Raw genomic sequence first — 27,885 nt, forward strand, 5'->3', positions numbered from 1 at the left:
CTGGCAGGGATAATTATGGGGTAGGAATGTTGAAGCTTGGGGGGATCAAAGGCATCTGAAGCTAGGTGGGGTCCGCCCTTACACAGCTGGGCTTTGTGTGTGTGGGTGGGTGGGTGGGGGTATTGTTGATTCCACACTCAAACAGATTCAGGCCAGAGCTGTTTAGGAGGGTGACCTTCAGAGACATGAAAGCATTGAGGGAGAAAGACAGAGAAAACAAAGACGGAGAGAAGCTGAGAGAGTCACGGAGCAGCTTGAGACATGAGGAGGGAGGGAGAGTTGGAGGGAGGGCGACAGACACAACTCAGGAGCAGGAGAGGAAGCTAAGTTACAGAGACAACACACAGAGAGAGCAGAGGAGACCCTCCAGGCAAGGGCAGACTCCTTTTAGGGGCAGGCTGGAGCCTCGCTGCCAGGCTGGAGAATCCAGTCACGGTTCCGACCCCAAACTCACTCCCTAGGTGTGTTTGTTTACGGGTTCCTCCCTGTCTTGCTCAAAGGCTCCAACTCTACAAATCCTGGGATCTCAGGGTGCAGATCACCTCTCCCAGATTCCTCAGCCTGGGTCTGGCCATGGGCACCTCCAGCATCTTCCTCTGTGTCCTGTTCCTCTGTGGGACACTGGGTAAGGGTGGGCTGGGGACCTTCAGGGGTCAGGGGGCTGTGGGCGGGGACAGGGCATGTGGAGGAACCTGAGGGCTGGGGAGGAGAGGGGTGGGGGCGCTGGAAGAGGCCAAGAAGAGAGCTGGGAGAGTGGGGGACTTCAGGGAGGCCAGCCACTGGGAAGGCCAGCCTGATGAGGTGGGAAAGGAAGAGTTTCCTTTCAAAGGCATTTGAGAATAACTGTTGCCTCCTTGCTCCATCTTTGACCTGCCCCGTCTCCCCTGTCCTTTATTTTACCTCTTGCTTCTATGCTGGGCCTCTTGGTCAATGTCAATTTCTATTTTCTTATCTGTTTCTGGCGCGCCCCCGTCCAGACCCCCTCTACTCTCCACCTCCCTGCTGCCAAGTCTGGCTTTTTGTGTCACTCAACATAAAAGTTGGTCTGATTCTCGTGGCTTCTGATCATGTCTTCGCGACTCTCAATCCATGTACCCCTCTTTCCTCTGTCTCTGTCTCTTTTCCTGCATCACCTCCCCTCCCTTCTCTGTGTCTGTTTTTCTACTTCTGTCTGCTTTCCTCCCTTGTTGCACAGCTTGCCTCTCTCCACCTAGCATGTCACCTCTCTCTGCTGTCCCTCTCCTGGACCTGGCCTCTGCCTGCCCCACAAGGAGGGTTTGCCTCTCCCACTTCCCTAATCTCTGCTGCCTCAACAGGTCTCACCACATCCCCTGCCCGGGGAAGGCTCCACTGTTACACCTGCGGCTTCGCCAAACCCTGCTACCCTGTTCCCACTGAGTGTCAGGACGATGAAGCTTGCGGCATCAGTATCGGCACCTCAGGTAGGACTCTGGTCCAGTGGCCCTGCTGGCGGCTCCCTACCTCCATCCATCCCACCTTTCCTGTGGCCTCCGCCTCAGTATGCCTCCTTTGTCCCACAGACCAGAGTGAGATCATCCAGCGGAAAGGCTGCCTCCCAAGGGCCCAGTGCCCTCTGCTGGGCCATGCCACCTACTGGCTTCGCTCCTACACCATGAGGCACCACTGCTGTGAGCAGGACCTGTGCAATGGGGCCACTTCCCCACGGCAGCTCCCCAGCCTCCTCACCTCCCTGCCCCTCCTCGTGGCCAGCTTCACCGGGAGAGGACACCTCTTCTACTAGCCTCGGTGGATCTGCAGCCCCCAACCCGGGATTCCTCGGCCATCACCTCGGCCCTGGAAACACCTGCACAGACACTTTGAAACATGCCCGAGAACCTAATTTTGTATGGAGACCTCAGATCTCTCAGCCAGCACCCTCACAGACCCCTCACAGGGCCTGGGGAGGGACCTGGCCAGAGTCCAGCCTCATAAAGAACACCTATTCTGTGTCTTTTATCTTTTCTAGATGCCCATTGCTGATGCCCCATCAGCCCAGATCACTGGCAAGGCAGGCATCTTGATGACACTGTGGGTCTCGGGCAAGGGGATCAAAGGGGCATCAGGTATGGTAAGGAGGAGAGTCTTGCTAGGAAAGACTAATGTGGTAGGTCAGGAACTCAGGACAGAGGGCTTGGGGAGCTATGAAGACTACCTTTAATAAAAGATCTATCTAGGAGTCCAGTAATACTGCAGATACTGCAGAGTGTGTGTGTGTGTGTGTGTGTGTGTGTGTGTGTGTGTGTGTGTGTGCTCTAAGAGCAAACTAGCTGCTTGGTGGGTTGGGCTGGAGCTGGAGCCTGGACCACCGCACTCCCCTCATCTTCCATCTGTGTTATTCGCGTCCTCTTTCCTGCCAGTGGCTTAGTTTAAGCCCCTGCATCATGAAGTCTTTAGTCGAGAGTTCTCAGAAAGCTTTTCTCCATTTAGGCCCAAGCTTGGGCAGAGACACAAAAGGGCACCTGATGGAGCTGCTCGTGAGGGTGTGGCTGGGAGCCCAGCTCCTTTCTGCCTGAGACTGCGGAATGGCCAGGTTGGGAGCATCAATACCCTGCCCTGCTTCACCAGCCCAGACTTGCCCATGGTTCACAGATATCCCAGCATGGCCCTGGCCCAATGAATTACACACCCCCCTGGGCCTGCCAGCCCCGGGAGACACTCCCTCTGCCCCGGGAGATAGGGTGTGACCCCAGGGCAGCAGGGAGGAAGTGCCAGGGTGGTAATAGCTGCTCACATGCTCTGAATGCCCCGGTGGAGTGCCGCAGGGATGACTGTGTGCCTAGGATAAGGAAGGATAAGGAGGCGGCCCCGGGCTGGGAGCCGAGCGCAGGCATCTCTATCCTGACTCAGTTCCCTCCCCTTGCATGTGAGGAAGTCGGGTTGATTGAAAGTGCTTCTTCCCTCTCTTCTTTGTGAGGATAAGACATGGGGTAGTGGGGGTCTGGCTTAATTTAGAGATGAGTTGAGTTTTCTTGCCATTTTCTCTGCCCCTCCATCCTCCCACTTTGTGCTTCTATTTTTCTCTCTCTGTCCATCTCTTTCCACTTTCTCTGACTTGAGTCTCTTCCCCTCTCTCTCTTCCCGTTTTTCCCATTTGTCCTTCAGCTCCCCTGCAACTGATTCCCCACCACTGCTCAAGTCTCCAGATTCCTGTCTCCTCCCTGCCCACAGCCATCCTCCTTGCCCCCACCAGCAACCTCAGGTTCCCCTCCACCCCACAGTACTATGAGCTCAGGGCCATCCGTCCACTGACTGCTACAAGACAGGAGACCAAACTTTTTTGTAGGTGACATCACAGAATAATGTTCCTCCTTCCCTTCAGTCCCCACCCTTCCCCATATACAGCTTGGTGGCTGCTGGAGGCCAGCTGGACTATGAAGTCGAACTCTAAGTCCTGCCCCTGCTTGCCGAGGTTGTCAGGGAATCCTGCAGGTGCTAGACGGCCAGTGAGACAGCAGGTCACACTTCCCAGCAGATGTCACCAAGATCACCTGGTCTTGTGGGCAGGTGGGCTGTGAGGTTTTCCAGAGAAACAGATTAAAGGTACCTCTACTCTCCATGTCCTCAGGAAGGAGGGCTCCATCCCCAACCCAATCCCAGGGTTTCCTCTTCCATCCCCAGTCCCCTCCGGGATTTAAGCCTCTGTCCCCCAGTTGTTCCTCACCCAAGACGGGCCAAATGGATGTTCTCATAGACCTGGATTTCGGGTTTGAACTGAGGAATCGAGGCATCTGGGGAGAAGGAGCCATCAGGGGTACAGAAGAGAAGTCAACAGACAACTTAGAGCTGTGTTCCTTGCCCACCCCCGGAGGAGATGGGGTACAGAGGCAGGGTACAAGCCTAGGCCTTTGCCTCATACCCACATGCTCTCTTCTTCCCTCAGGAAGGGAGGGACTCACCTCTGCCTGGAGCCCCATGGACCCTCTGCCTCCAGAGCACAATGCTGAGGGCCAGGATGATGACTCCCTGGCCCATTGTGAGCAGTAGCATCAGAATCCAAGGCATGTCCCAGTCCGTGGAAGGGGTGCAGAGGGCAGGAGAGGCATCCATGGAGGCTGTAGTAAGGGCCAGACCTGAGGGATGGGAGGGAGGCAGTGAGGGGCCCTGTCCCTGTTCCCCAAAGAGAGGCTTCCCCTCCGTAGTCTGGTGGGCTCTTCCAACAGAAGACTTTGTAAGCTTCCCTGCCCGCAGTATCCTCCACACTACTCTGCCCCTTTCCAGGCCTCTCACCCTCACCCCTGGGCTAACAAATAGAGAATGGCGGTGGGGCATGGTGGCTCATGCCTTTAGGAGGCGAAGGCAGGCAGATCATTTGAGGTTAGGAGTTCAAGACCAGCCTGGTCAACATATGATGAAACCCTGTCTCTACTAAAAATATAAAAATTGGGGGTGGTGGCTCAAGCCTATAATCCCAGCACTTTGGGAGGCCAAGGCTGGAGGATCACCTGAGGTCAGGAGTTCGAGACCAGCCTGACCAACATGGAGAAACCCCGTCTCTACTAAAAATACAAAATTAGCTGGGCATGGTGCCACATGCTTGTAATCCCAGCTACCTGGGAGGCTGAGGCAGGAGAACAGCTTGAACCTGGGAGGTGGCAGAGGTTGCAGTGAGCTGAGATTGCACGATTGCACTCCAGCCCTGTCTCTACTAAAAATACAATTTTTTAATTTTTATTTTTATTTTCATTGAGATGGAATTTCGCTCTTGTTGCCCAGGCTGGAGTGCAATGGGATGATCTCAGCTCACTGCAACCTCCACCTCCTGGATTCAAGTGATCCTCCTGCCCCAGCCTCCTGAGTAGCTGGGATTACAGGTATGCGCCACCACGCCCAGCTAATTTTGTATTTTTAGTAGAGACGGGATTTCTCCACGTTGGTCAGGCTGGTCTTGAACTCCCGACCTCAGGTGATCCATCCGCCTTGGCCTCCAAAAGTGCTGGGATTACAGACATGAGCCACAGAGCCCGGCCTAATAATAAAATAAAATAAAAAATAGAGAATGGGACCCCATCCTGTCAACTAAAAAAAAAAAAAAATAGAGAATGGAATGCCCCCTGCTCACACATGGACACCCAACTACAGAGCAGACCACCAGCCATAACTACACTTTCCCCTCACACCCTTCATAGTAATTCACCCTCTCAAGTAAAAACAGCCAGGTGTGGTAGCTCATGCCTGTAACCCTAACACTTTGAAAGGTCAAGGCAGGAGGATCATTTGAGGCTAGCAGTTTGAAACCAGACTGGGCAATATAATGAGACCCTGTCTCTACAAAAAATTTAAAAATTAGGGCCAGGCATGGTGGCTCATGCCTGTAATCCCAGCACTTTGGGAGACCAAGGTGGGCAGATCACTGGAGGTCAGGAGTTCGAGACCAGCCTGGTCAAAATGGTGAAACCTCATCTCTACTAAAAATACAAAAAATTAGCCAGTCATGGTGGCAGGCGCCTGTAATCCCAGCTACTTGGGAGGATGAGGTGGAAGAACATCCCTTTCCATCTCCTCCCTCAGTTTACCTCCCAGGCTAAAGCTGACCCCTTTGTTGTGAGTCACGAGGCAGCGGATGATTCTTGATCTTCGGCTCCTGGACTCAGGAAGCCCCTCCCCAGGACACACCAAGAGCAGGGCAGCCTCATTGCCCCAGAAGGACTGAACACGGCCCTTCACGGGACCCTTCCCTTCCATCCAGGTCACAGAGTCCATGCGTCTGGTGGGGACCACAGAGCACACAAGGACATTGCAGGAGGATCCGTCTGCAGCCTTTGCAGATAACTGGAATCCTGTGGGGAAGAGAAGGACCCCTCAGTTCTTCGCCCAGACTTCCTAGCCCACAGTGGCCCCTGGTCTGCATGCCCCCACTCACCTTTGAGCACCGAGACGTCGTACACCCTCCAGTTCTGATAGTTGTGGTGCTGACCCAGCACAGCACACCAGTATCGCCCGGCATCTTCCTCCTTGGAGCCCTCCAGCCACAAAGAATAGTTCCCCAGCAGTTTGAGCCTGGATTCCCTACCTGGTTTGCCAGGGTCTGGGGCTGGCCTGCCCAATTGGACTTGGGCTACCAGGGTGGTGAAGGAGCCTGCTCCAGGGCTGCGGAACCAAGACAGGTGTCCATCCCCATGTACAGTGGGTGGTGAGGGACATGGCAGCTCCACTGCCTCCCCCAAGGCCACATAGATGGCCTGGATGTTGTCTGTGGGAAGAGGGTTGTATGAGGCCAGAGACCTCCATCAGATCAACAACCCCTCATTTGATCTTCAACCCTGGCTTCTTCTCCTTCTGGGGTCCCCCAGCATGGACCTGGCTGGTGACCACATTTCTCAAGTGACAGCTACAAAAATAAGATAGGTGGGGAGAAGAGGGTAAGGGCTTTCCTCCCTTCCCTGCCGGCCAGTGAGGGGGTCTGAGGGCGAGAGTGAAAAAGCTGGAAGAATTGGCAAATGCCCACATCTCTTCTAATCATTTCTACTTTTCTGGAAGCATTTACTCATTCTTCGTATTTTATAAAGGAAACGCATAACCTGGACCCTCCTTGCCTCTGGATCTTCCCTAGTGTCAGAGGCAGGAGGAGGTTGGTTGGAGTAATTCTATCTTCAAGTCAGATGCCTTCTCCAGGCTCCTAGGAGAAAGAGCAGCAGTCCTTCCCCATCTTGCAAATAGCTAAGGAATTCCCTACCTTTTGCCCCTTACCTGCAGCAGCCTGGGGAGTTCCACATAGGAACAGGAGGAGGAATAGGACCGCCATGGAGAGAGCCTGCCAAGTTCTCTTGCTCCAAGACCTGGTATCCCCAGAGAGGAAGCAGAGTCCAGATAAAGGTCCACACTCGTGGGTCTGGGGTGACATGGGCCTCTGGAGGGGATGGGAATGCTGGGGAGATAAAGCCCATCTGCATGTCTACTAGGGAAAAAGTGACCATCACCTTTCTGTCCTGGAGGGAAAAGGACCCAGTCCAGGCCACTCTGAAGATGACCTTTTTGCTCTTCTGATTCTGTATCAGTTAGAAGGCTCAAGTAACAACTTTCCATGCAGGGAAGTGGTCCTGCCTGTGTAGCTCCTGTCAGTCTAGAAGTACATTCTGAGGTCTCTTTCATGCCTAAGAAATGTCAGCCATGAGTTGGGTGGATCACTTGAGGTCAGGAGTTCGAGACCAGCCTGACTAACATGGCGAAACCCGGTCTCTACAAAAAATACAAAAATTACACTTGTGTGGTGACATGTGCCTATAATCTCAGCTACTCAGGAAGTTGAGAGGCACCAGAATTGCTTGAACCTGGGAGGTGGAGGCTGCAGTGAGCCAAGATCATGCTACTGCACTCCAGCCTGGGTGACAGAGCAAGACTTTGTCTCACCAAAAAAAAAAAAAAAAAGAAGAAAAGAAATGTCAGTCATGAGTGAAGAAACTGAGTTTTCATGTTGGTCCTCCATAGAACCCAGCACAAGACTGTGTATCCAGTCAGTGTCCTGTAAATGATTTGGAATGACTTTCCCTGTGGTTGTCTGGCATACGGCAGACCTCTTCTGAACCCCTGAGGAGTACATTATTACTCATGGAGAAGGCTAACACGGACTGATTCATCCTTCTGAATGGCAAAAACTTTTTTTTTTTTGAGACGGAGTCTCACTCAGGCTGGAGTGCAGGGGCACAATCTTGGCTCACTGCAACCTTTGCCTACTGGGTTCAAGCAATCCTCCTGCCTCAGCCTCCCAAGTAGCTGGGACTATAGGCATGTGCCACCACGCCCATATAATTTTTGTATTTTTTAGTAGAAAAAGTGTTTGTTTCACCATATTGGACAGGCTGGTCTCGAACTCCTGACCTCATGATCCCCCCACCTCGGCCTCCCAAAGTGCTGGGATTACAGGTGTAAACTACTACATCCAGCTAGCAAAAACTCTAAGGAAGATCATCATGCAGTTATTTTTTTTATTTTTATTTTTATTTTTTTTGAGACGGAGTCTTGCTCTGTCGCCAGGCTGGAGTGCAGTTGCGCAATCTCAGCTCACTGCAACCTCTGCCTCCTGGGTTCAAGCGATTCTTCTGCCTCAGCCTCCCGAGTAGCTGGGACCACAGGCACGTGCCATCATACCCGGCTAATTTTTTGTATTCTTAGTAGAGACGGGGTTTCACCATGTTGGCCAGGATGGTCTCAATCTCTTGACCTCGTGATCCACCCACCTCGGCCTCCCAAAGTGCTGGGATTACAGGCATGAGCCACCATGCCCAGCCCATCATGCAGTTATTATAGTTTTAACATGTAATTTATTTATTTTAAAAATTATTTTGACAAAATATTCCATACATACCAAAAACTATACGAAGTACAGCTATATAATGGAAAAACTGTGGTATATTAACACAGTGGAACACTGATCAGCAATGAGAATGAACAAACTCAGTGATTTGCAACAAGGTTGAATCTCACAACATAGTGAGAGTAAAAGAAGCCTGGGCAGGCATGGTGGCTCATGTCCGTAATCCTAACACTTTGGGAGGCCAAGGTGGAAGGGCTGATTGAAGCCAGAAGTTTGAGGCTGGGCGACAGAGAAAGATCTCAACTCTAAAAATAAAGGCCAGGCACCGTGGCTTACACCTGTAATCTCAACACTTTGGGAGGCAGAGGCTGGTGGATCACTTGAGGCCAGGAGTTTGAGACCAGCAGGGTCAACATGGTGAAACCCTGTCTCTACTAAAAATACAAAAATTAGGTGGGCATGGTGGCGGGCACCTGTAAACCCAGCTACTCTGGAGGCTGAGGCAGGAGAATCGCTTGAACCTGGGAGGCGGCGGTTGCAGTGAGCCAAGATCACCACTGCACTCTAGCCTGGGTGACAGGATGAGGCTCTGCCTCAACAAAACAAAAATTAGCCAGGCATGGTGGCACACACCTGAAATTCCAGCTATTTAGAAGCCTGAGGCAGGAGAATCCCTTAAACCCCATAGGCAGAGGTTACAGCGAACCAAGATAATGCCACTGCACTACAGCGTGGGCAACAGAGTGAGACTCTGTCTCAAAAAAATAAATTAAATAAAATTTTAAAAGTCAGATATGGCTGAGTGTGGTGGCTCACGCCTGTAATCTCAGCACTTTGGGAGGCTGAGGCGGGAGGATCACAAGGTCAAGAGATTGAGACCATCCTGGCCAACATGGGGAAACCCCATCTCTACTAAAATACAAAAAGTAGCTGGGCGTGGTGGTGAGCGCCTGTAGTCCCAGCTACTTGGGAGGCTGAGGCAGGAGAATTGCTTGAACCCAGGAGGTGGAGGTTGCAATGAGCCGAGATCACGCCACTGCACTCTAGCCTGGCGCCTAACAACAGAGTGAGACTCTGTCTCAAAAAAAAAAAAAAAAGTCAGATATAAGTCAGGTGCGGTGGCTGGCCAGGCGAGGTGACTCACACCTGTAATCCCAGCACTTTGGGAGGCCAAGGTGGGTGGATCATTTGAGGTCAGGAGTTCGAGACCAGCCTGGCCAACACGGTGAAACCCCATCTCCACTAAAAATACACACACACAAAGCTAGCTGAGCGCATTGGTGGGCGCCTGTAAGCCCAGCTACTAGAGAAGCTGAGGCAGGAGAATCGCTTCAACCTGGGAGGCTGGGATTGCAGTCAGCTGAGATCATGCCCCACTGCACTCCAGCCTGGGCCACAGAGGGAGACTTTGTCTTTTTTTTTTTTTTTTTTTTTTTTTTTGAGACAGAGTCTCGCTCTGTTGCCCAGGCTGGAGTGCAGTGGCTCAGTCTCAGCTCAGTGCAACCTCCACCTCCTGGGTTCAAGTGGTTCTTCTGCCTCAGTCTCCCGAGTAGCTGGGTCTACAGGTGCACACCATAACACCTGGCTAATTTTTGTATTTTTAGTAGAAACGGGGTTTCACCATATTGGCCAGGCTGGTCTCGAGCTCCTGACCTCGTGATCCACCTGCCTCAGCCTCCCAAAGTGCTGGGATTACAGGCATGAACCACCACGCCCAGCTGAGACTCTGTCTTAAAAAAAATAAAGTTTTTTTTACTTTTTCTATTATTATTTTGAGACAGGGTCTGGCTCTGTCACCCAGGTTGGAGTGCGTGGCGCTATCTCAACTCTTGGGCTCAAGCAACCCACCTCGGCCTCCTGAGTAGCTGGGACTGCAGGTGCACACCACCACACCCCGCCCTTTTTTTTTTTTTTTTTTTTTTTTTTTTTTTGCCCCCTTTGGTATTTTGTGTAGAGATCAGGTCTCACTATGTTGCCTGGGCTGGAACTTCTGGGCGCAAGCAATCCTCCTTCGGCCACCGAAAGTGGTGGAATTACAGGCGTGAGCCACCATGCTGGGCCAGTTTACATTTATTTATTTCTTCTTCTTCTTCCGTCATCTTTTTTTTTGTTGTTGTTTACAATTATTTATTTCTTTAGAAATATGCACGGAGTTTTGCTCTGTCGCCAAGGCTGGAGTGCAGTAGCACGATATTGGCTCACTGCAACCTCTGCCTCCCGGGTTCAAGAGATTCTCATGCCTCGCCCTCCCGAGTAGCCAGGATTACAGGCGCGTGCCACTCACGCCGGGCTAATTTTTGTACTTTTAGTAAATAAAAATACAAAAACATGGTTTTATCATGTTGGCCAGGCTGGTCTCGAACTACTGGCCTCAAGTGATCCACCCGCTTCGGCCTTCCAAAGTGCTGGGATTACAGGCATGAGCCACCGCGCCGGGCCAGTTTACCTTTCAACAATTTTTTATAGTTTTCTTCATAAAATCTTGCATTTCTTATACTAGATATATTCCCAGACATCTTGTCTTTTCTATTACTGTTGTCAAGTGCTTTTAATCTCATTCCTTGTTTCCGCTGTCGCTCTAGAGTCTGCCAATGAGACATAAAAAAGTTATTGAACTATGCCTAATAATTTTCTAATTCTCCGCGTTCCAAAATCTTCCACTAATTTAGGACCGCTGCTGTACCCGTAGCCCCAACTGCGCGAAACTCTTCTCAGGAAGCACTGAAAATGTCGCGATTCGCCCGGAGGCGGAGCCAGTACGAGTTGACGTCAAGGGCACACAACACCTCAAAAGGCAGAGGAGGGCGGGGCCGGCAGGGGGACCTGCTGCTGGAAGAGCAGCGGCCCGAGCCGGGGCTATGGCGAAGCTGCTGAGCTGCGTCCTAGGCCCTCGGCTCTACAAAATCTACCGGGAGAGGGACTCCGAAAGGGCCCCGGCCAGCGTCCCCGAGACGCCAACGGCAATCACTGCCCCCCATTCCAGCTCCTGGGTGAGTCGTTCCCCCCCGCCGAAGAACGTGGTACAGTCCAAACCCTTTACGGCCTTTGCTCCCTAGAAGTGCCCATGAGGGGAAATAAGGGGAGTCTGCTTGTCAAGCCAGTTGTCCGCAAAGTCTGCGCTCTGTGTGCTTCCTGGGTTAAAGTCACGCCTACGGACTGGCCGCCTCCTTTCTTTTTCGCTCTTTACCGCTTTCTCATTCCGACTACCACTCCTTGTTCTTTCCTTTCCGCGTCCCCCCACCCTGTCTGTCGTGGTTCGTGCTGGTCCTAGTTGAGTCTTAAGCCCTGGAAGAGACCCTGCGTGGACTGGGGAGCCGGTGAATTTTGCTGTCAAACTCCCAATTTTCTCTTCCTCAATGTCTCTTCGTGCCTCCCCCCGCTCCGTTTTTATCTTCCCTTTACCCTGGCCTTGAATTTCAGAATGACTTTTACAGATCATGTATCCCCCGTCCTCCCCATAACCCCCGCCCAACTTAGCCTGGAGACCCCAGAGTCATTGTATGCTGGAGAGCTGGCGAGTGGTGGTAGGCTGTTCTAAATATTCTCTTTCTTTTTATCAATTGTCTCACATTGTGTTACTGTCTCCTACAAACTGCCCGCTCCTACCCACATTCTCTTAGTCAACTACTCTTATTTCTGATGCTTTTCTTTCCCTCTTAGAATTGTCTTGGTGTCTTTCCTTTCTTCTCTAACCCTTCTCCCCATATGCACGTGCCTGCAATCCATTTGAAATTGATCTGTGGAAAGGAGCAAAAATCGTCCAATGCTGCTTTCACTTTTGCTTCCAAATCCAGCTCCCTGTGTTCCCATGATCAGGGCTGGGAAATCAGATTCAGGGTGAGGGTGAGGAAGAGGGGTTTCTGTGGGGGCCAGGGATGTCTCAAGAGAAATAGTCAATGAGGCTAGAACTGGAGGACAAGCAGCAGGGCTTCTGAAAGGGAAGGGGAAAGACCTGCCAATGGGCAGGGTCCTTAAGGAGGCCATCTGTTTTGGCAGGATACGTACTATCAGCCCCGTGCCCTGGAGAAACATGCTGACAGCATCCTGGCACTGGTATGTCTACCCTGGCATCTGGGACTCTGCATCTTTCAGACCCACCTATCCTCTTGAACTTAGCCCTCCTAGGAGCAGTAGCACACCTGCGGTGGGGGATGCTCTGGGCTCTGCAACAGACCTCTCCAACACAGACACACAGACATACTCTAAGTGTGCATACTTGGCACTCCCCTTTGGCATGTAGCATTGCTTTCTCTGAGGCAGCCTGAGCCGTGAGGAAAACATGTTTACTTTTGGGACCATCTTCAGGTGCGTCCTGCAGTTCCCCAGTGACCTGTCCTCCCTGGCAACTAACCTCTTTGGCTGCAGGGACAGCTGTTCTTTCTGGCACAGTTCCTATGGTGATGTTTGCGCATCTCTTGGGGACCAGGCCAGGGGCTGCCCTGAGCAGGGCCAATTGAAAAGGCTTGATTAACTTGAGCAGACAGAGAGACTGGCCTTTAAATGTGATGGAATTATGTCTGGAGATGGAAGACATAATTCTTTCATAATTCCAGAGGAACAAAATAGAGCCTGTACCTAGTTTTCCCAGCCTCCATTACACTGACACACTACTTTTCAACAAATATCGAGCACCTATTGTGTGCATGGTGTCATACACCAAATACTCTATACGATATCCCTCAGGTTACCCATCTTGCTCAGAAGTGTAGGCCTAGAATGGCAGGCGTGTGTGTGTGTGTGTGTGTGTGTGTGTGTGTGTGTGTGTGTGTGTATTGATTGCCTGTCCCTGTCTCTCTGCTGCAGGCTTCAGTATTCTGGTCCATCTCTTATTACTCCTCTCCCTTCGCCTTCTTCTACTTGTACAGGAAAGGTCAGTGTGGTTTCAAAGGTGGTGGGGCAGCAAATGGGCATGTTGTTGGCAGATGAGCCAGCTCCCTAAAGAGGAGAGGGGACCTGTGAGGATGGCTTGGCTTCCCTCTTCCATCAGGCATCTTCTTCCTCTTAGGGTATGGCTGTTCCAAAGAGGGAGTGTCGGGTGGAGGTTGGGGCTGAACTGGGAAGAGGAGCTGAGGGGCATTGTGGAGAGGGTCTCACATTGTCCCTCTCCCTTCCCAGGTTACTTGAGTTTGTCCAAAGTGGTGCCGTTTTCTCACTATGCTGGGACATTGCTACTACTTCTGGCAGGTGTGGCCTGCCTCCGAGGTAGGTAGAGAGGAAACCTGGTTTGAATCTATCTGTCACTGTCGCTGGGTAAATATTAAGTACCTTCTGCAAATACAGTTTAGTGATGGGCCCTGAGAGGGAATCACTAAAGAGAATATAGTTTAAGGCATGATCTTTTCCTCAAAAGACTTGGGTAATAAATATGACAAAATAACGAAAAAGTTTGCTGTTACCTTTTTTTTGTGCGTGTACAGACAGGGTCTCACCATGTTGTCTAGGATGGTCTGAAACTCCTGAGCTCAAAGTGATCCTCCTACTTCAGCTTCCCTAAAGTACTGGGATTATAGATGTGAGCCACCATGCCTGGCTGCTATTATCTAGAAAAGATGCATATACCCTACAACAATTCTATATATGTATCCGCACTAGTGAAACTCCTGCACATGTATAAACAATATATATGTACAAGAATACAGCATACAACACTATTTGTAATAATCCTACACTGGAAACAACTCCAGTGGCTATCAATAGGATGGATAAAATATGTTCTGTGCAATAGCCATGCAACAGAACACTATATAGCAATGCAGATATACTATAGCTACGCTCAACAATGCAGATGAAGCTGGGTGCAGTGGCTCATGCCTGTAATCCTAGCAGTTTGGTAGGGTAAGGTGGGCAGATCACCAGAGGTCAGGAGTTTGAGACCAGCCTGTCCAACATGGTGAAACCCCATCTCTACTAAACATACAAAAAAAATTAGCCAGGTATGGTGGCGGGTGCCTGTAATCCCAGCTATTTGGGAGGCTGAGCCAGTAGAATTGCTTGAACCCAGGAGGCAGAGGTTGCAGTGAGCCAAGATTATGCCACTGCACTCCATCCTGGGCAACAGAGCAAGACTCCATCTCAGAAAAAAATTAATAAAATAAAATACAAAAAAATTAGCTGGGCATGGTGGCGCATGCCTGTAGTCCTAGCTGCTGGGGAGGCTAAGGCATGAGAATTGCTTGAACCTGGGGGGAGAGGTTGCAGTGAGCCAAGATAGCACCACTGCACTCCAGCCTGGGTGACAAAGCAAGACTCTGTCTCCAGAAAAACAAAAGCAATGCAGATGAATTTCTCAAATGTTGTGTTAAATAGAAGCTAACCACAAAATATTGTATGCAGTATGTTTTCATTTATGTAAAATTCAAAAGGGATGCACATGTTTGAAGTAGAACACTAAAGACAACAAGGGCATGGTTTTCTTGAAAGTCAGGAGAGTGATTACCTGGGTGGGGGAGTACAGAATGGAGGAGATTCCTGCTGAGAGGTGGCTGTGTTCCCTTTGTTGACCTAGGTGATAGTCAAGTGAATGTTTGCTTTGTATTTTTTAAACTGAATATATGTTTTATGTACGTAAGTTATATCTCATAATTTAAAAAAATTAAGAGGCAGAACAGATCACCAAGCCCTAGTGGGTGCATTTGATGACAGTCAGGTGATGTGGGATGCTTGAGCATGGGGATGGTGCGGTAGGGGCTGGATGGCCGCAGTTGGGTCCAGGACCTTCTGCCTGAGGTGTTCTGCCCCCTAATCTCTGCAGGGCTGGGCTCTCTCCTCAGAGAGGCCTTCCCTGACCACCGTGTCTGAAAGTAGCTCCCACTACTCAGTTTTGTCTTATTTTATTTTATTTATTTTTAATTTAGAAAAAAACACAGAAAAAATTAGCTGGGCATGGTAGCAGGCGCTTGTAATCCCAGCTACTAAGGAGGCGGCGCCGGAAAATCACTTGAACCTGGGAGGCAGAGGTTGCAGTGAGCCGAGATCGCAGTGAGCCGAGATCGCGCCATTGCACTCCAGCCTGGGCAACAAGAGCAAAACTCTGTCTCAAAAAAAAAGAAAAGAAAAAATACAGAAAAGTCGAGAGAACAAAATATTTTTAATTTTTTTAGATATAGTTTTGTGATTTTTAAAAATACATAGTTCTGTGATATTTGCTTTAAATGCTTTCGGTCAGCAAAATCTAAAGCACTCCAGTTAGGGTTGGCGTTCCCATTGGGATCCTTTCAGTGCCATCTTCCTCTTTCCTCAGAAGTAATAATTGTCATTTGGTGTGGGTTTTTTTTTTTTTCTGGCACATACTTTCATACTTTTATGAAACATATTTCTCAAGTCTAAGCTGCCATCAATTGTAAAATGAATACTAATTTCAGAGTTTTCAAGGGTTAAAACATATGCATCTTAGAATCTTTTTTTCTTTGTTTTTTTTTTAACTCCCAGTTTATGAGTGGAGCATCTTAGAATCTGTGAAATATGGTATTTATAAACAATATGTATTGTGCATTTTACATTTTGGAATAAATGTCACTGCATACAAATCATTCTGCCGCACACTTCATTCTCTCATCATCTCGTTTTGGGGAACTACCATTGATGACACAGAGTTCTGGTTCATTCTTCTATTTTCTTTGTAGCACTCATTCCTCTCTGAAATGTTCTTGTGTACTGTCTTCTCCTGGCTGTACCTTACCCCAACCAGAATGCCTGCTCTCAGAGAGCCAGAAGCTGTGTATCTCATTTCCTGCTGAGTCTCCAGTGTATAGTACAGTGTCTGCTTGGCACATGACACCTGCCAGGTCAGTGAGGAGAGAAGTTAGGATTTGAGATGCCTCAGCAGTGAAAGGAGAGTGGACGCAATCACTGAGTGTTTGATTGAAGAGAAAAGAGCAAGTCAGCACTGAGTTGCTTCTGATTCAGAGAGGAAAGCAGAAAGGAGTCAGGAGAGGAACCGTTCAGGAATTGGAAGGAATCAAGGATGGGCCCAGGAAGCAAAGGCAGGAGGATTCTTGAGGGACAGGGAGAATGCTGAGTGGTACAGTCGGAGAGAATGAGGATGGAAGAGTCAGGGATTCAGTGAGGAAGTAATTATGGGCAGGAGTCGGAGACTATGAAGCCAGACGGCAAGGGGCTAGACTATACAGAAGAGAGGCAGAAAGCAAGCATTGGAAAAGAGCAGCAGTGAAAAACAGAGAAATTTAATTTTCGCAGGGGAGAACAGTAGGATTATATGATAGTGTTTAAAGAGTGAGGAAAATGAACATTCTGGAAGATGGTAGGTTAGGGATCATCTATAAAGACATAAGCTGCAGAAGCTAGGGAGAAGAAGCATCCTATAGCCAGTTGCTGGATATGGAGGAAGGGGGTTGGCTCAGGTCTATTTCTCCACATCCTATGCCTTCAGTTCCTTTTTCTTTCACCTCTTCTTCCAGGGCCTTCTCTAGCCCACCTTCAATTCTTTTCCTAAAACCTAGGCATTCTGTTTCCCAGTTTTCCTAGCACTGTTTCCTGTCCTTTCTCTGCCAGGCATTGGCCGCTGGACCAACCCCCAGTACCGACAGTTCATCACCATCTTGGAAGCAACACATCGGAACCAGTCTTCAGAAAACAAGGTGAGAGGCTCTAGGAAAAGTGCCGTATAGGTGCCTGATAGCAGCTTCCTCAGTTGTCCCTCAGAGCACCAAGCACTGGCTTCTGCAGGAAGAGGAGGTGTATTTTACCACCCACCACACTGGGTGTTTGCTTGCACATTGCTGTATCCCTTCTCCCCTCCATTAGTGAACTGTCCACCTAAGGAATTTTTCCTCCCTACCACTTCTAATGGAATATTCTGCTAGAACGATCTTCCCCCTCCCTCACCTGAAAGAACTGGCTAAATGTAGAAACATTTCACAATGTTTCTTTTCTCTTTTTTTCTTTTTTGAAATGGAGTTTTGCTCTTGTTGCCCAGGCTGGAGTGCAATGGCGCGATCTTGGCTCACTGCAACCTCCGCCTCCCAGGTTCAAGCAATTCTCCTGTCTCAGCCTCCTGAGTAGCTGGGATTACAGGTGCCTACCACTATGCCCAGCTAATTATTGGCATTTTTAGTAGAGACAGGGTTTCACCATGTTGGCCAGGCTGGTCTCGAACTCCTGACCTCAGGTGATCCGTCTGCCTCTATCTCCCATACTGCTGGGATTATAGGTGTGAGCCACTGTGCCTGGCCCACAGTATTTTTTTTTTTTTGAGACAGAGTTTCACTTTTGTTGCCCAGGCTAGAGTGCAGTAGCACAATTTCAACTTACTGCAACCTCTGCCTCCTGGGTTCAAACAATTCTCCTGCCTCAGCCTCCCAAGTAGCTGGGATTATAGGCACATGCCACCACGCCCAGCTAATTTTTATATTTTTAGTAGAGATGGGGTTTCACCATGTTGGTCAAGCTGGTCTTGAACTCCTGACCTCAGGTGGTCCACCTGCCTTGGCCTCCCAGAGTGCTGGGATTACAGGCGTGAGCTGCCACACCTGGCCTACAGTGTTTCTTAGAAGGTAGTTTTCTCTGTATCATAGCAGCTTGGTTCTATAAATGTTTATTTTTGTTGTGTGCATTTAATACCATGCTAGCCTTGTTTATAGATGGGACAAGATGGACAGGTATGTCCACTCCTGTGCCTGGGAGTACAGCATGGTGCCAGGAGGGAGAAAAGCTAGGGCTCAGTGTCTTGGAAGTTGTGCCAGGCTGGCTGATGCTAGACTGTGATTATCTTTGAGGATGGGCTTTGGGGCCCCATAAAGCTCTCTCCTGTTATGGAGAGTTTCTGGGATCAAACAGCTATGACCACCATCATCGCATTCCTGGCTACTCCACACTATTTATGGAGCTGTGTAATGATGCCCTCTGTACTACGCTGCTGGCTGAGGCATTTGTCTGATCTTCACAACAGCTGAGTGAGGTGGCATTATTACCCTCATTTGTGAATCTGAGGAAACAGAGGCAAAAAGAGGTTAAGTGACCCATTCAGAGTCATAGAGCAAGAAAGTGGCTAAGTCCAGGTTTGAGAGCAGGTCTGAGCAAAGCCTGCCTGAGATTCGCTTTTATTCATCTTGTTTTGTTTTGCCATTTACCTTTTTGTATAATTTTTCTATTGTTCTCCCTTAGTCATTTTGAAATGTAAAAAAATTTCTGTGCAGAAAATAAAGAACAACCCTCAAAATAGAATGCTGGGAGCTCAGGGGATGGGGGACGAATACAGTCGAGTATTAAGACACAGCTCCCACTGCCCTCAAAAAACATGTGGAACCAGCGAGGTGGTTCATGCCTATAATCCTAGCACTTTGGGAGGATGAGGCAGGAGGATCGCTTCAGCCCAGGAGTTTGAGACCAGCCTGGGTAACATAGTAAGACCTTGTCTCTAAAGAAAATTTTAAAAATTAGCTGGGGCTGGGTGCGATGGCACATGCCTGTAATCTCAGCACTCTGGGAGGCCAGAGGCCAAGGCAGGTGGATCACGAGGTCAAGAGATTGAGACCAGCCTAGCCAACATGGTAAAACCCCGTCTCTACTAAAAATACAAAAATTAACCAGGTGTGGTGATACACGTCTGTAGTCCCAGCTACTCAGGAGGCTGAGGCAGGAGAATCAATTGAACCCATGAGGCAGAGGTTGCAGTGAGCTGAGATCATTGCACTCCAGCCTAGCCGACAGAACAAGACTCTGTCTCAAAAAAGAAAAAAAATTAGCTGGGCATGGTAGCACATGTCTGTAGTCCCAGCTACTCCAGAGGCTGAGGTAGGAGGATCACTTGGGCCTGGGACTTAGAGGCTACAGTGAGCTATGATTGTACCAACTGCACTCCATCCTGGGCAACAGCATGAGACCCTGTCTCAAAAAAAAAAAAAAGGTGGGGGGCATGCAGACTGGCTCAGTGGGGTGACCCAAGGCTCAGGTGGTCTGTAGGGCAGCACTGAGCCATGGCTGCAAGAGTTGAGGGAAGGGAGGTAGTTGTGAGGATGGAAGTCAGAGCTTCCTTCAAGGGGTGGCCCCACGTGTAGAAGAGCCCACTGTGGGCGTGACTTCCCTTCTCTCTGTCTCACTCAACCTTGGGTCTGTTGGTGTGATCTGCTGGGAGATTTCTGAGCCTCCAAGGCAGCACCCTATAAGGGACTCAGGTTGGGGAATAGACTGTGACCAGCCAGTGGGTCCCTACCACCCCCTCACTCAAAAGCACTAGCACCTTCAGCCACTCCTCCTAGGGGTGGGTCAGACTTAGATTTTTAGAAAAGCAGAATGTTAGGTTCCCAGCTTGGAAGAGGGCAGACAGGCCAGTCCTGATGCCTGATTGGGCACACCATCTCGCCTGATTTTCTGGTCCTGTTAGAATTTTCCATCTGCACCAGGCACGGTGGCTCATGCCTGTAATCCCAGCACTTTGGGAGGCCGAGGTGGGTGGATCACCTGAGGTCAGGAGTTAAGACCAACCTGACCGGCATGGTGAAATCCTGTCTCTACTAAAAAATACAAAAATTAGCTGGGCATGGTGGCAGGCACCTGTTATCCCAGCTATTTGGGAGGCTGAGTCAGAAAAATCACTTGAACCCAGGAGGCCGAGGTTGTGATGAGCCAAGATCATGCTATAGCACTCCAGCCTGGGTGACAGAACGAGACCCTGTCTCAAAAAAAAAATATTTCCATCTGAGAATTGGGAGGGTATTGACCTCTGCTTAGTTTCCCCTAATGTGTGGGGATCAGAACCCTGCATAACGAAGGTGTTGTTGATGGTGGGTAGGAGGGTCTCCCCTGAGTTCTCAGTTCCCCCTTTCCTCCCCTCTTTATCACATGCCCACCGCAGAGGCAGCTTGCCAACTACAACTTTGACTTCCGGAGCTGGCCAGTGGACTTCCACTGGGAAGAACCCAGCAGCCGGTGAGGCCCCAGTTCTTTTGCTCTGTCCCTCCCCTTGGAATCATCCCAGATAATCCCTGCCCTGCCCTGTCCCCCTACCTTCATGCCCTCTCAGATCATAGTGCCTGCTTCTAGTGCCGTTTTGCTGTTCCTAGACCCCCACTGTCCTCCAGACCTCAGACGACCAGCTTGCTGCTCCTGACCCCATCCTTCCCTGCATCTTTCCCTTCCTCAGGAAGGAGTCTCGAGGGGGCCCTTCCCGCCGAGGTGTGGCCCTGCTTCGCCCAGAGCCCCTGCACCGGGGGACGGCAGACACCCTCCTCAACCGGGTTAAGAAACTGCCTTGTCAGATCACCAGGTGGGAAACAACAGGGAGGAGAGGCCCGTTGGGGTGGAGGGGTCGTGGCGGGAGGGCTGTGGGAGTGGGCACTTCATTGTAAAATAGCTGTCACTCATTGGGCCTAGTGTCATATGCTTTGTATATATAATTTGTGGCAAAGTCGTTTTTATCCACATTAATGTTTGAAGAAAAGAGGCGCCGAGAGGTCTGGAGTCTCAAGTGTAGCAGACGAAGAACTGGGATATGAACAAAAGCTCCTTCAGTGAGGCCGAGAAGGAGCAGTAAGGGTGGGTGGGGGTGGAGAGGATACACACCTGTAGCTGGGGCGGGCTCTGGTGGCATCTGTGTACCCATCGTGGCCCCTCTGCCTCATTGTTATTCTACCTTGGCTCCTGGCCCCTGTGCGCCTCGGTGTCTGCACCTGTGATGAACCTGCCCTACAGGGTTGCTGAGGAGATTAAGTAAGGCAACATGTTCTGAAGGGCTCCTGCCTTGCCTGGGTGCCTGAGAGCACATGGAAAATCCCAAATAAAGCTCAGTCGTGGGTACTGATGATGTCAGAAGGAATGGAAATAACCACCTATATCTTACAGTGGAACAGACACTGGGAATTTTCTATTGCTGGGAGTTAGGAGGCAGCTTCTAGAATACCAAAGAACAGGGTGGACTTAGTGGTTGGTTGTTGACAGTGTGCTAATTGGTCAGGAAGGCAAGCCATATTTGAGGTTTTGAATTATAACCATCCTTCTTTAAAGTATTATTTATTTGGGGACTTTTAATATGTTGTACTTATATATTAACAGAATCATGATCTGATAATAACTTTGCATTTACTTATTATATATAAAAAGTTTTCTCATAGAATTCTGTACATACAGGATATGCATGCACTGAGCCACAATATAAAATGTTTATCTTACAAAGGTTGCAGTAAGAAGAGTTTGAAAAACATCAGCCTGGTACATACTTCATTAAGGCTTGAAAGAGGAAAGTAAAGCTGTGAAGGTCAGGGGTGAAGCAGGCCTCACAGTCTGTGAGTGCTAGGGCCGTGATGGTCCCCAGCACAGTCCCCAGGCCCCACCAAGGTTAGGGTTTGTTAACCTGTGTTCCCCACAGCTACCTGGTGGCGCACACCCTGGGGCGCCGGATGCTGTATCCAGGCTCTGTGTACCTGCTCCAGAAAGCCCTCATGCCTGTGCTGCTGCAGGGCCAGGCCCGACTGGTGGAAGAGGTGAGGCTTCCCTGCCCACCCATCCCCCAACGCCCTTCCCTCTGACCCTCATCCCACCCCACCCCATCCCTGTGATGTGGCCTCCTGCCCCTTGCAACCTGGCCATTGCATCTCCCCTGCTCAGTGTAACGGGCGCCGGGCAAAGCTGCTGGCCTGTGATGGCAATGAGATTGACACCATGTTTGTAGACCGACGGGGGACAGCTGAGCCCCAGGGACAGAAGCTGGTAAGAGGGAGCAGGGAGCCCAGAGGTGGAGTGAGTATGAGGAAAGCAGTGGAGGTCTGGGGACCCCCGTGCTATAGCACCTCCCCTAAGGAACCACTACTGGGGATAGTCCCATCTCCTAGCTCTACCCTAAAGACCCTGTGATGTAGTGAAACCTTGTGATAGAGAAACAGATGAAGGAGGGGCGACATTCAAGGACCAAAAACTAATATTAAATAGCATTCCACACTTTATATATATTTAATTATCATAGATATATGAAGCATATATATTTAATTCTCACAACAATCCCGTGAGATAGGTATTGTTTATATTAGCCCATTTTACAGGAGATGAAACTGAGGCACAGAAAACCTTTCCTGGACCACACAGTAAGTGTTAGAGCTGGTATTTGAACCCAGGCAGCCTGGCTTCAAAGTCTCCTGCCTCCAGGAAGCAGCCCTGGAAAGAACACTAAGCCAGGAGTCTAGAGAACTCAGTTCTAGTCCTGGCGCTGCCCATCTGCCATGAGAGTTCATGCAAATCCCACCATCCGTGGGCTTCAGCTTGGGGTACCATGGCATTGGAGTTTATCTGACCATAAGACGAGCCCAGAGAGGGATGGGGAGAGCAGTCAGCATACCACACAGGAGCAATGGTCACAGAAGATAACAGACCCGAAAACTATAAAGGAAAAACATCTCCATAGTCCCCTTCCTGAGAGTTCCAGCTGGTAATCTTCCAAGGAAAAGTGGACACGGCTGGGTGGTTGAGCACTTCAGCCTCTGAGGGGTATTTGTAATCCCTTTGCTTCTCCTCTTATGGACCCTGTGGAATGAGAAGCTTCCATTCCCCTTGGAGAAAACAGGAACCTGCCCTTTCCTCTTCCCTGCAAAGCTCTTCATGGGTTGCCCTCCCAGCCCAAAGGGAGTTTTTCAGTTCCAACTTGGCCCCTGAGCCCTTCCTTCCTGCCTCCTTCCTAGGTGATCTGCTGTGAGGGGAATGCTGGGTTCTATGAGGTGGGCTGCGTCTCCACACCTCTGGAAGGTAAGATGGTGACTCAGTCTCCTCATCTCTGCCCTTTGAAGGGAATGTCCCTGCCTCCCACACTGATGACCTACCCTGGCCTCCACTTTTCTCTGGATGAGGTTTTGAGTCTTTCAGCTTTAGGGAAAAATTCACTTGCCATTTGCTTTGATAACCCTACATCCCTCCCCTGGCCTCTGTCCCTAACTGTTGTGCTTTTCATTCTGTTCCATTCCCCTACCACATACCCCACACAATCACATGCCTCTCCCTGTGCTGCCTCAGAACCTTTGGTGTCATCTCCTATTCCGGGAAGGCTTGGAGTTATTTGCCTCTAAGCTGGGGGGGTCCATCTGTTCTTCCTTCCCCCAGGGCTGGAGAGAGGGGTGTGGGCCACAAGGTCTCAGTCCCTCCTCCCCCTGTGTTACAGCTGGATATTCAGTCCTGGGCTGGAATCATCCAGGCTTTGCTGGAAGCACGGTGAGACCATCTCAGGAATCCCTTCCTTTTCCTGAATTATGTCTGTCTCCCTCTGGTCAGCCATTGGAGGGAGGAGAGGGGCTGTGGATTTCTTGAAGGGCCTCCCATTCACCTGAGGGCTGGGGGCTAGGAGGTTGTGAAGGCAACATTAGGAGCCATGCTCCCATCCCTGCAGTGGGGGGCTGGCAGGAGAGGAGGAGGTGGATCTCATTGTACACATCCGTCTTCTGGAGAGAACAGCCTCTCCTACCACCCCTTCCTTCTACACCTTCTCTGTCTGTCCCAGATGGCTGTAGGAGGGGTCCACATTGGAAAGGACAGGTGAGCTGGCCTTTGGTGGTGACACACCCCTGCCTTTGCACTTCCTCCTGCAGGGGGTGCCGTTCCCACAGAATGAGGCCAATGCCATGGATGTGGTGGTCCAGTTTGCCATCCACCGCCTGGGCTTCCAGCCCCAGGACATCATCATCTATGCCTGGTCCATCGGTGGCTTCACTGGTACCAGCCTCCTTCCCATCCCCCACTATAGACACATTCATGCCCACCCAGGAGAGGTGGGAAAATGCACTGGTGGCCCTGAGGTGGGGTGGAGGCTCAAGGAAGAAAAGAGAGGAAGTAGAATCTCTGAGTGGGCCTGGAAGAAGCTACCCTATTTGTATACACTTCACCTTTCCTTCCCTTTTGCCCAGTCATTAAAAGGAAAAGCAGACCCGGGTCCTGGGTGGGGAGATCAGGGAACGTGACTGTTTCCTGCCCATTGTCTTCAGTGCACTGTCTCCAGTGTTCTGTCTCCACCCTCTCCAGATAGATCCCTGACCAAGTAAAGGAGGTTAAGAAAAAAACAAGGGGGGCCGGGCATGGTGGCTTACGCCTGTAATCCCAACATTTTGGGAGACTGAGGTGGGCAGATCACAACATCAGGAGTTCCAGACCAGCTGGCCAATATGATGAAACCCCATCCCTACTAAAGATACAAAAATTATCCGGGCATGTTGGCGCACGCCTGTAATCCCAGCTACTCGGGAGACTGAGGAAGGAGAATTGCTTAAACCCTGGAGGCGGAGGTTGCAGTGAGCTGAGATCGCACCATTGCACTCCAGCCTGGGCAACAGGGCAAGACTCCGTCTCAAAAAAAAAAAAAGAAAGAAAGAAAAAAGGGTTAACGTAGTCGGGGGAGTGGGGTTGGCCTATAGCGTCAGTGGGATAAGAGCGTAGGTGGTGGGAGGAAGGAGCCTTTCTCAGTTCTTACTCTTCTTCCCTGCCCTGGTACCAGCCACGTGGGCAGCCATGTCCTACCCAGATGTTAGTGCCGTGATCCTGGATGCCTCCTTTGATGACTTGGTGCCCTTGGCCTTGAAGGTCATGCCAGACAGCTGGAGTGAGTGCAGCTCCCCGGCCTGCCCTTCCAGGGAAGGGGTGGGCTGGAATTGGGAACTGTTCCAACTGAGATGGCTCCCTTTTCCTTGGGTGGAGAGTAGGTTGCCCCATTGTTAGAAGCAGGAGGACTCTTTTGTCTGGGGACCTCAGTTTTCTTTCTCCATGAACAGTGAGGACCTTTATGTTGGGCAAGGGCTTTGTCTCTGCCATCCTTTCACCTTTATCCCACTCTAGGGGGCCTGGTGACCAGGACTGTGAGGCAGCATCTCAATCTAAACAACACGGAGCAGCTGTGCAGGTGAGGGCTGGCCAGCGTCCAGCATTAAACACCTGCCCCCCCCATACAGCTCTGCTGGGTGCTCAAACGCTGAAATTAGTACTAAAGTGCAAGTTGGTAAATGGCCACTGGCCATCCCCTGAGTGACCCTGCACCACCTCAACTGGCCTAACCCCTCCCATGTGCCCTGGGACCCTGGACCACCCCAGGATTTGGCAACCAAAGGGTTAAGGCCTGGCACAGCAGGGGTCTCCCTGCAGGGCCAGACTTTGACCCATGCCCTTTTTTTTTTTTTTTTTCCCTGAGACGGAGTCTCACTCTTATTGCCTAGGCTGGAGTGCAATGGCGAAATCTCGGCTCATTGCAACCTCTGCCTCCCGGGTTCAAGTGATTCTCCTGCCTCAGCCTGCTGAGTAGCTGAGATTACCAGCATGCGCCACCACACCCAGCTGATTTTGTATTTTCTTTTAGTAGAGACAGGGTTTCTCCATGTTGGTCAGGGTGGTCTCAAACTCCCAACCTCAGGTGATCCGCCCGCCTCGGCCTCCCAAAATGCTGGGATTTACAGGCATGGGCCATGGTGCCCAGCCTGAACCATGCCCATTCTTAAATATTCCCTCTCACCCCTGAGTGAAGGGCTAGGCCACAGGCTGTGCTGTAGCAAGAGGTAAGAATGCTACCAGTGCAGGGACGGGGGTGGGCCAGTTGTCACCTGTCTCCCTCTGCTCTCCCTTCCCACTGCTCTGTTCTCTGAAGATACCAGGGTCCTGTACTGCTGATCCGGAGAACCAAGGATGAGATCATCACCACTACGTGAGTGCCTGGGAACCTCTGCCCTCTCGAATCCCAGAGATGGCCAGGAACTTGCCCCTCCCACCTCTGCCCACCATAAACCCAGGTATCTAGACTCTTCTTCCTAACTTCCAGCCCCTCCAGGGTACATTCTTCTCACCCCCAGGGTTCCTGAGGACATCATGTCCAACCGAGGCAATGACCTCCTGCTGAAGCTCCTGCAGCATCGGTGAGAGCCAGGGTGTGTGCACCCTGGGGGCAGTGTACACACAGATATTGACACCAGCACAGGGAAGGAGGGAGGAAGGTTCAGGGATGGGGAATGAAAAAAATTCAGCCCTGACCTGTCTCGGCACTTACTCCACAGGTATCCCCGAGTGATGGCAGAGGAGGGTCTTCAAGTGGTGAGGCAGTGGTTGGAGGCCTCCTCACAGCTGGAGGAAGGTGAGAAGGGATCCAGTGAGACTTGGGGCGGGGCCCAGCAAGGTCAGGTTGCTGACTGGCTGTCATCTCTCCCTAACCAGCCTCAATTTACAGCCGATGGGAGGTGGAAGAGGACTGGTGTCTGTCCGTCCTCCGCTCCTACCAGGCAGAACATGGGCCTGACTTCCCCTGGAGCGTGGGTAAGGAGGTCCTGGGGCAGGAGAGGGGATGGGAAGAGCCTAGGAAGGGGATGAATACCCAGATGGTGTGGCCTGTTTTGAGCACCTCCTCTCCGCAGGGGAGGACATGAGTGCAGATGGACGGCGGCAGCTGGCTTTATTTCTGGTGAGCTAAGGAGTGGGAAGTGGGAAGGATTCCTGAATGGCCAGGGCTCACATATGGGGACTAGGGACTGGGGATACCCTATAGTCATTGAAAGTGGCAGCTTTTATAGAATGGGTGCAGAGGCAGAGGATAGGGAGGGAGTCCAGTGGCTGCCCCTCCCTACAGTGCTCTGTACCCCTCCCATCCCACCTCCTATCCTCAGGCTCGGAAGCATCTGCACAATTTTGAGGCCACTCACTGCACCCCACTCCCAGCCCAGAACTTCCAGATGCCCTGGCACCTCTAGGGACCACACTGGGACTCATTATGGAAGAATGGGGTGAGAGGAGACATGAGGAAAGACCCTCTTATTTGTGATTCTCTGTGTTCATGTTGCTGTTTATAGTTTGTGGAAAGTGGGGGAACATCCCCCTTCTCACCACTGTTCTCTTGCACGTCTCGCCTCATTCGTGTGGCTGTACTTAACCTTCTCCAACATACATCCTGCATTACATGAATGGATTATTCCTAATAATTAATAAAAAGGTATTTTTTCTACTATCTGGCTAATTGTATGACTTCTCAAGTGTCTAGGGAGCCAGGGGCAGGTAGTGGGGAGAGCAGAGGCCCCAAAGGGCTGGGCTTTGGGAAACCCTAACTCTAGACAGCTAATATAACCCTTCCCATCTGTGTCCCCCGAGGCCTTCAGCCCCCAACCTGAGCTATCCTCAGGCAGCGGCTCCCCAAACCTCCCCCTTCCCTGGTATGCTACTGTTACCACAACTGTGCAGCCTCCCTGGCCCCTCTTGCCTCCTTTCTCAGTTCTTCCTACATACAACCACCCCAGAAGTCCATGGTTGCCCCCTCCTGCTTATAGCTCATAAGCTTTCTAGGATCCAATTTCACCTACCCAGCCCTTCTACTGGTTTCCAGGTTCGACCTGCATGGTGTTACTAGCAGTACCCCCCAGTTTTCCTTGCTCACCTCTTGTTATCTCTATGAGGAGTGAAGAAGGGCCTGCTTCCCATGTCTTATGCAGCAAACCCTGCACACCCACCTGGCCATGTCATCAAGTCTCTGTCCTCACAGCCTTTTTGCAGCTTAACAAACACAGGCCCTGCCAGGGACTGAGGGCCAGGTGCCAAGGACTTGTGTGTTCTCAGAGCCATACTTTGCCTTTTGGACAGCTCTGTTAGAAGATGCTTAGGTTGTACCTGAGGAAATTGGTTCCCCATAACTTCCATCTATCTCTAATCTTTGGACCTTGTGGAAC

At 50.7% G+C, this 27,885-nt stretch overlaps 3 protein-coding genes across 5 annotated transcripts; 2 read left to right on the forward strand and 1 right to left on the reverse strand.

Annotated features, from left to right (window-relative positions):
* Positions 1-306: 306 nt before the first annotated feature.
* Positions 307-1,762, forward strand: LOC105706351 (lymphocyte antigen 6G6e-like). The gene is made up of 3 exons (XM_012436683.2): positions 307-625; positions 1,317-1,442; positions 1,542-1,762. The coding sequence occupies exons 1-3, from the start codon at positions 574-576 to the stop codon at positions 1,760-1,762; spliced, it is 399 nt and encodes a 132-aa protein (XP_012292106.1). The 5' UTR covers positions 307-573.
* A 1,492-nt stretch (positions 1,763-3,254) lies between these two features.
* LY6G6F (lymphocyte antigen 6 family member G6F) lies at positions 3,255-6,789 on the reverse strand. The gene is made up of 6 exons (XM_012436679.1): positions 6,709-6,789; positions 5,882-6,211; positions 5,535-5,798; positions 3,918-4,091; positions 3,683-3,749; positions 3,255-3,530 (listed from the first exon to the last, which is right to left on the reverse strand). Exons 1-6 carry the CDS (start codon positions 6,761-6,763, stop codon positions 3,506-3,508), a joined length of 915 nt encoding a protein of 304 aa, XP_012292102.1. The 5' UTR covers positions 6,764-6,789; the 3' UTR covers positions 3,255-3,505.
* A 4,275-nt stretch (positions 6,790-11,064) lies between these two features.
* On the forward strand, positions 11,065-27,170 carry ABHD16A (abhydrolase domain containing 16A, phospholipase). Of its 3 annotated transcripts, none has more exons than XM_012436676.2 (20): positions 11,065-11,262; positions 12,269-12,325; positions 13,076-13,142; positions 13,388-13,474; positions 16,784-16,869; positions 20,085-20,158; positions 20,373-20,495; positions 21,594-21,708; positions 21,833-21,934; positions 22,897-22,960; positions 23,370-23,419; positions 23,794-23,917; positions 24,693-24,797; positions 25,031-25,094; positions 25,830-25,886; positions 26,032-26,094; positions 26,233-26,309; positions 26,390-26,488; positions 26,587-26,633; positions 26,836-27,170. In XM_012436676.2, the coding sequence occupies exons 1-20, from the start codon at positions 11,131-11,133 to the stop codon at positions 26,917-26,919; spliced, it is 1,677 nt and encodes a 558-aa protein (XP_012292099.1). In that variant the 5' UTR covers positions 11,065-11,130; the 3' UTR covers positions 26,920-27,170. The 3 variants fall into 3 exon arrangements, with proteins under 3 accessions (XP_012292099.1, XP_012292100.1, XP_064217300.1); XM_012436677.2 differs by lacking the exon at positions 11,065-11,262 and adding an exon at positions 11,334-11,796; XM_064361230.1 differs by lacking the exons at positions 11,065-11,262; positions 13,076-13,142.
* The last annotated feature ends 715 nt before the right edge of the window (positions 27,171-27,885 follow it).

Source organism: Aotus nancymaae, unplaced genomic scaffold (assembly GCF_030222135.1).
Source record: "Aotus nancymaae isolate 86718 unplaced genomic scaffold, 86718_ANA_hifiasm-v0.15.2.pri h1tg000040l, whole genome shotgun sequence".
Classification (NCBI taxonomy): domain Eukaryota; kingdom Metazoa; phylum Chordata; class Mammalia; order Primates; family Aotidae; genus Aotus; species Aotus nancymaae.